Raw genomic sequence first — 7,810 nt, 5'->3', positions numbered from 1 at the left:
TGGAAATTCAGAGTTGTGCATATTAATGAGGTTGAGCTTTAGCCCGCCCAAATCCTCCAGAGCCCGCCCTCTTCTTCTACGAGTACAAATCACGGTGTTCTACAAGTACGAATCAGTTTTGCACCATCTGTAACGAGAGATTTGGTGCAAAAGTCACGTGACTGGACAGCAGCAGAAAAAACACTTGTGACTCCTAGTGGCGACTTCTTTGACTACAAGTTGTCATTTCTAAAGGTAAAAATCACGACTTTTACAGATCCAAATTTACACTTTTTTGTACAGGTACAAATCACGACTTTTACAGGTACATTATTTTTTTTACAGATACAAAAAAATTTTTACAGGTACAATTGTATTTTTTACAGAAACCATTTTTTTTTTGTACAGGTATAAAAAAATTTTTTTTACAGGTACAAATCACGACTTTTACAGATACAAATGTATATTTTTTTTCGACAGGTACAATTTTTTTTTAATACAACTAAAACATTTTTTTTTACAAGTACAAGTTACTTTTGCACCATATTTACCTCCATACTTTTCCAATGCCCCCCAAACTCTCTGCACTGTAGAGAAAAACACTGAACTGGATCAGTGAGAAAGTGCACAGTGACTTCTTCGCAGCCAATCAGCTATGTGAATTTACGTGACATCACTAAACTGACAAGTCCCGGAAGCTGTATTTTTTTCACTGACATCTGAAAACACAAGACGGGCGGCGTTTGTATGCGCAATTTTATTGTATTAACTTAACAACTATTATTATTGGTTAACCATTCAAAGAAAGACCGACTAAAGCACCAACAACCATGTCTTCGAGTCTACTTACTAACTACTGCGCCGAACTCCATGATGATCAGAAGCATAAAGTGAGTAATGCTACTAAAGGTATTGTAAAATAAAAAGTTTTTGAAGACATTTACTGGGTGCTCTGTAAGGTATGTCACCTTGAAGACGAGTCAAACGGGTATCATGACTTTCACGCTTCGTGTGCTTTACTCAAATAACGTCGTTGTCACCCGCTTAGAGGGAAATCATAAAACTGGATGCTGCTCACAGCTAAACTACATTACTGTGAAACTTCCAGTCACCCGTTCGTTTATATGACTGATTGAAAAAGCAATATGAGTTTCGGCGTTCTTTTGATAACATTCTCGTTTAAATGTTAAGTGTTCTAAGAAAGGTCTAAGTTTTATTTGTGTGAATTTGCTTATTTCCAGACCTGAAATGTACAGGGAGATTTCAAAAGTCTTCCATGTCAACATTTCAGACTGGGACGAGGGTATTGGATTCGCTCCAGAGTAGAAATAGTAGGCTATAGCAGGAAGCCAGACATAGGGACACTATCATATTTTTCAAAATAAAACAAGTTGTGTTGAAGGCTTGGGGCGATTGTAAACTAGCCGTTTTGTTTTGTGTTTATTGAAGAATTGAAAAGTTATTATGAGGATTGTGTTATAGGGTTAGGCTGGTAATGTCGATTTTGGTGGCAAAACAAAATGAAAACTCAGAAGGGTGTCAATTCACACACTGATACCTCTACAATTTGCCAGATTTTTTTTATTCCATTAATGTCTTATGATGTCAGAAGTTTGAGCCTCGTTGCTCAAAGCGTTTTTCGATTCCATTAAACATCCCAAAACCCATCCGATCCTCATATGCCCACAAGGCCAACCTCGTGCCCGTAGCCATATTTGGAGCCCTCCCGTGCCCCCACCAAAGGCCTAAGTGCCTTTAAACTCCCTAAATACAAAGTAGAGTTCCCAAATGTGATGATAGATTAGTTGAAATCCTACCAACACATTTCCAAGATGTGAACCCCAAAATGTAAATAAATAAATAAATAAATGTATTGTGTAATAAAAAATACATAAATAAAAAATCCTCTTTTAAAGGGTTAATATCTGTAAAACTATTTCACCTACGATTTTTGTTGGTACAGATTCTGATCGACAAGGCCAGAATACACAGATACAGTATAGCAATTTACAGGTCTTTACCTACCTTAAAACAAAAGATGGTCTAATATTTAGTGTCCAATTCCAGATCCCAAAAGTGGGCATGGCACCCAAACTTTGATTGACCATAACTTGAAAACCGTTTGAGCTAGCAGGCTCAAACCTCACATTCATTCTTTTGACATCATAAGGCAGTAATGAAATTAAAATTAGGGAAATTGAAGAGGTGTCACTGAGGAGGTTCTGGGAATTTGCGTGAATTGACACGGAAAGACCCAATAACCTAACCTTTTCTCCAACTGTTTAGTTGGACAAGTATTTGCACCATCTTCAACTACCTGATGAAAAACTGATGGATATATCCATAAGATTTCGACGGGAAATGGACAAAGGCCTTTGCAGAGACACCAACCCCACAGCTGCTGTAAAGATGCTGCCAACTTACGTACGCTCAACACCAGATGGAACAGGTAATGCTCTTATCATATCAAATAGTTGAAGTTTATATATATATATATATATATATATATATATATATATATATATATATATGCCCTGCGATTGGCTGGCAACCAGTTCAGGCTGTACCCGCTTACTGCCTGAAGCCAGCTGGATAGGCTCCAGTGCCTCCCGCGACCCTTGTGAGGATAAGCGTTTAGAAAAATGTATATGTCTATCTATATATATATATATATATATATATATATATATATATATATAGCACACAATCCGGTATGTGCACAACCGACTTCACGCATTTGGCAAAACATACAAAAGAGCACTTCCTTCTCATCCAAATGAATAACGAAGAGAACCGTGACCTAGCACCCATGAGAAGGTAAAAATGTCTATAATGGCTTTTTTTAAAACACCACTGAGCAATGATGACAATAGCCATTGTTTAGGCTAGTGTTGCACGGCTAGTGTTACCAGTACCGTACCTTGATGTTTTGGCATAAAAAACTTATGAAACTTTTTTCTTACATAGCCGACAGCCACGGCAAGCCAACCGACATTAGTTTTGTAACAAGAGCAAATATTTTTCGCGGTGAAAGCAGAAAAAAAAAGAAGCAACAATCAAGGCCCTGCAGTAGACTTAAGGCGCGCTCAATGAACAGGCACACAGCAGGAAATCACAGGTATGCATAGAAAAAGCCCAGATGACTGACAGAGCAACAGGTTGTGACACATTTTTTGACACGTCCCTTAAAAAATAAGTAGTGTGAATTATTTTGTTGCCAGTTTGTAGTATTTGATTACGCATTTAACTAATTGAGAGCGTAATGGAGAAGAGCAGAGACATGCACGCACACTCAAGCAACGTTACATTGAGTCATGGGAGTGCCACTGTATTACCAATATTTAAAACGGATGACATCAAATGCAGTCAAATGCAGTACTTCAAGAATATGGCATGCAATGTGAAAGCACATACAGTATATACATAAATATATACAGTATTTACATAAATTAACATGTATAAATCAGAATATACTTTTCGTCAATCTGAACGAGCGTCATGTAAACACTTCAGTCGGAAGGGTGAGGCTGCGCGCAGCATGCACATGCTTTGTTTTGATGTAAATGCATCATAATGTCGTCGTTTCTACCCATTAAAATGGCAGCATTTCGCCAAGAGCTCTGTTTTAATTTACCCAAATGTATATATATTTTTTAAAAGATCATTTTAGAGCTGTCATGCACTTCATTTTTCTTAGTGCTTTGTTCCTGATTTAAATGCCTGTTTAAAGGTGATTCACAGGAGCTCCAGGTTTTTGTGCCAACTGTTATAGAAGTTAAAAAGGCAGGTTCATTCTTTAAATGTTTAAATTCCGGAAACAAAATAAAATTATCATTTAATAATCAGTTGTGTTGTGTTCTACTTTTGGGGAATCAACACATTACTGAGGGGGTCATTCTATGACAAAAAGGTTTTGGGGCTACACAAGCAAAAAAAGGATGGGAGCCACTGAAATATACAATACAGTCATTTTTCACAAGTCTGTCCATGATGCCATATGGTATTCCCTAGGCCCGCAAATGATATGTTCTCAATTTTCAAGTACAGTGTCCAGTCCACTATCATATTTGATCTGACACCACTTATGAGACAGTTATACTTCACTTACTGTATGTGCACTGCTTATATATTACTATTTATGTTCATCCATCCATTTTCTATACCCGCTTATACTCCCTAGTGGCATGGGTGACTGGGCCAGAAGTGACGTACATGCCTGGACTGATTGTTAACCAATCACAGGGCACAAAACAACCACTCAAAGTCAAACTCACATTCACACCTATGAACATTTTAGAGTATTTAGCTCATTTGCTCCCAAAAACGTATAAATATGTTCTATTTCAAATGTTTTAAGTGTCCCAAAGACGTTTTTATACATTTGTAATGTTTTTTTTTTAAATGGTAGAGTAGGGGTATGAATTGCCTAGTACCCTGCGATTTGATTCGTATCACGATTCGATTCGATACCGATTAATTGCGATACGAATCTAAAAATTGATTATTGCGATTTTTTTTTAGATTTTTTTACTAAAATTGAGAAAATACTCATCAGTAAACTTGTACATGTACACTGTAAGATTTGTATGATTATAACTGAGCCACTGCATTTAACAAACAGGTTGCAGTCGGTTTCATGTTTGAACAGCACTGAAATAAAATATTAAGGCTTAATGTTCCATTAATATAACATTCTTCCATGCTTAATGTGTGAATCATAACCCTAAGTAAGACGTTTTGTTGAATATTCCCATAAAAATGTTGATGTTTAAAAATCGATTCGGCCACAAATTTGAGAATTGTGCGCTGTAATATCGCGATATATTGCCGAATCGATTTTTTCTAACACCCCTAATGCTAGAGCATACAGAAGGCTTTGATGCAGCCTCACAACTGCAAAGAACGGTTGAAAAAAATTGTAGTTATTATACAAACTGCCAGCAGGTGGCAGCAGAGCAAAAATATATCAACCAGGGCCATGTTGAAAAAAAGCTCTTTTACTCACAATTCTAACTCGATTTGTGAATAATGACGAAACTTAGCTATATTCTAATGCTAATTGCTGCAAAGCAGAAACGGATAGAAATATCCTTTTTTTTCCTGATGAAAGAAGAGACTAATGCTTCTTTTGTTTTATAGCAACAAAACACAATATTCTGTGGGCCTTGCAAAATCAGTCAAAATCCAGTAAAACAGCCGTGAGTGAAGGAGATTAACCTTGCTCTTGCAAAATGTATTCTTGCGGTATTTGTGAGTTCACAAACTCCCGAGAATCCACCTTGTACCGCTCCCATTGATTTCCACCGATACGAACCACTGGTGGTTCGGACCAATCACAGAGCGACATTGTATTTGGGGGCGGGATATGCAGCTGTGATGAAAACAAGAAGCGCCGAAGCCGTGGAAGAAACAAACCAAACATGGGGACACCAGTGGACGAATTTTGCTCTCGCTGAATTAGTCTCTTGTACCTGCATATCAACATTACAAAACAGACAACATAAACTCAACGCCATGATATAGCTAGTCACAACAGTCGCATGTCGGTGACGACATTTTCATCCTTTGCCGTGATTGGTTGAAACAAAAATTAGGTAGACGTGCACACAATTCTGTTTTGTCCAACAAGCTCGAAGTGTTGTACAGCATGCCCCGCCTTTCCCGAGCAAATCAACGCGGAGCCGTCCCAGACTGATATTGTGGAGAACTCCCTCAAATGAAGCACAAATCAATCTGGCTATTGTCAGGCTAGAAGGAGATTGCTTCAGTGAAAATGGCTGGGATTGAATGAGTTAATGAAACTAAAAAACTTTTTGGGGGGGATTGTGGGAAGAAGCAAAGCTACGAGGAGAAAACCCACACAAGCACAGGGAGATGCATATGTCACAAAGAAAGACCTGAGCCCAGATTCTAACCCCAACCTCAAAACTGTGAGGCGGATAGGCTAACCCAGGGGTGGGCAAACTTTTTGACTTGCGGGCCACAATGGGTTTGAAATTTTGACAGATGGTTCGGACCAGGAGCATTTGGAACTCATAGCACAGTAAAAACACACAGATAAATGTACAACCCAATTCACTTATAGTGTGCACTTAGGACTGCGTTTTTCAAATGTGCAAAATCCACATATTTAAAACAGCTTTTCCAAAAGCTTCATTTTTATTGTTTTAGCTCAACTTTTGCTGTGTGTTTATGCTTTGTAAAGTGACCTTGGGTGTTCTGAAAGGTGCTGTTTTTAAATGAAATGTATTATTATTATTATTATGATTATTATAAAATAGCCCTAATCCAGGTAGTACGTTTGCCTCAATGAATATGCAAGATGCGGCATTTACACACTATTTGGCAAAGTGGGAGGAGAAATGTAAATAGATTATAATAGCACATACACTGTGATCTGTCAAACCTGGTGACTGCATCTATTATTAATAGATTTCAATTCAAGGCGTAAAATTAAAGAATTTTTTTTCCATTGGCCCACCCATTTTTAACCCGGGCCCACAGTACGTGTGACACATGCGGCTGCATGATAGCCGCTGCTGCCTGTCACGCGCTGAGGACAAAGCTCGTACATCCAATCCGTCTCTGACCACTTTTCCATCTCCGTGGGGGACGCATAGCACACGGTGTTTGTGCAGCAGCTCAAAAAGAAGCCAAAGGCCAACGAGGAAACGCTCATAGAAGTGCTCGACGCACGCCCCGGGGATGTATTCACCAATATCAACAGTCTCCTGCATGCGCGCTCCTCACCTCACCCATGACAACATGTAGAAAGACTATCTTCAGCTGTCAAAAGGATCAAAACACGCAACAGTGCCACAATGTTGACTGATAGACTGAACTCTTTGTCCCTGCTTTCTTTCAAAAAAGAATTGACCGATTCTCTGGACTATCAGGACATTATTGCTGTGTTCAACACAAAACCGTGCCGTCTCCTTCTGTAAATGTCCAAATCCAGGAAGAATTGTATTTTATGAATCAGTTATCTTGAGTTAAGCTTACTGTCATTCTCCCGTTTATTTTAATAAATTGCAAACGTTGTTATGAATGTGCCCTGCGTATCTTTCTGTCCCCTTTCTGTGCGTAAACGAGCTTATCAGTGAGACCCCGACCCAGTGATCATATTTTCCGGGTGTGTAGAAGTTACACAGCAGTGACTCTGGTGTAAAACATAATCTGCACAGGACACCAGTCATCCACTGCTCGTACTGCTGCAGCTGGAGAGCGCGTTCTCCAGCTGCACCCGTCACTCACAGCAGTCCTTCACTTTACGTGAGACCGCGCCAGCGATTTTATTTTCTGCGCCCTCGTAATTAAAGAAGCGAAATAACGCCATAAAACCTTACCTAAATCTAACCTCCCAATTCCAACCCTTAATGCTGAGTGTCAAGCAGAGTGGCAATCGGTCCCATTTTTATAGTCTTTGGTATGACCCGGCCGGGAATTGAACCCACGACCTCCCAGTCTCAAGGCGGACACTCTAACCACTCGGCCCACTGAGCTGGAAAAAAAAAAAAATATATATATATATAATTTTTTTCTAGCCTTATTGGATAAGTTCGGCGGGCCGGATTGAAACGCATAACGGGCCGTATTTGGCCCGTGGGCCGGGGTTTGCCCATGTCTGGGCTAACCAGAACCACTCGTCATACTATGCCACTCTCTGTTTTATGTAAATGGAGTGAGTGTATTTGTATAGCATTAGCTACACAATATGATGCCCAAAACGCTTTACAAATCCTGATTTACACACACATTCATACACCAATCAATGGGAGGTTGTTGCAATTTAGTGCGCTGGCAGGTCCACTGGGGGGCAAATTAGGGTTCA

At 39.3% G+C, this 7,810-nt stretch overlaps 1 protein-coding gene across 1 annotated transcript in view; it reads left to right on the top strand.

Moving 5' to 3' along the window:
- The first annotated feature begins 688 nt into the window (after positions 1-688).
- hk2 (hexokinase 2) overlaps positions 689-7,810 on the top strand; it is a 28,714-nt gene continuing 21,592 nt past the window's right edge. The window contains exons 1-2 of the mRNA XM_077561477.1: positions 689-869; positions 2,266-2,428. Coding sequence (XP_077417603.1) covers positions 810-869; positions 2,266-2,428 — 223 coding nt within the window. The 5' untranslated portion in view covers positions 689-809. The remainder of the gene's footprint in view (positions 870-2,265; positions 2,429-7,810) is intronic.

Source organism: Vanacampus margaritifer, chromosome 3, assembly GCF_051991255.1.
Source record: "Vanacampus margaritifer isolate UIUO_Vmar chromosome 3, RoL_Vmar_1.0, whole genome shotgun sequence".
Classification (NCBI taxonomy): Eukaryota; Metazoa; Chordata; class Actinopteri; order Syngnathiformes; family Syngnathidae; genus Vanacampus; species Vanacampus margaritifer.
Note: the sequence above shows the minus strand (reverse complement) of the source record. Positions and strands in the feature narration are given on the sequence as shown.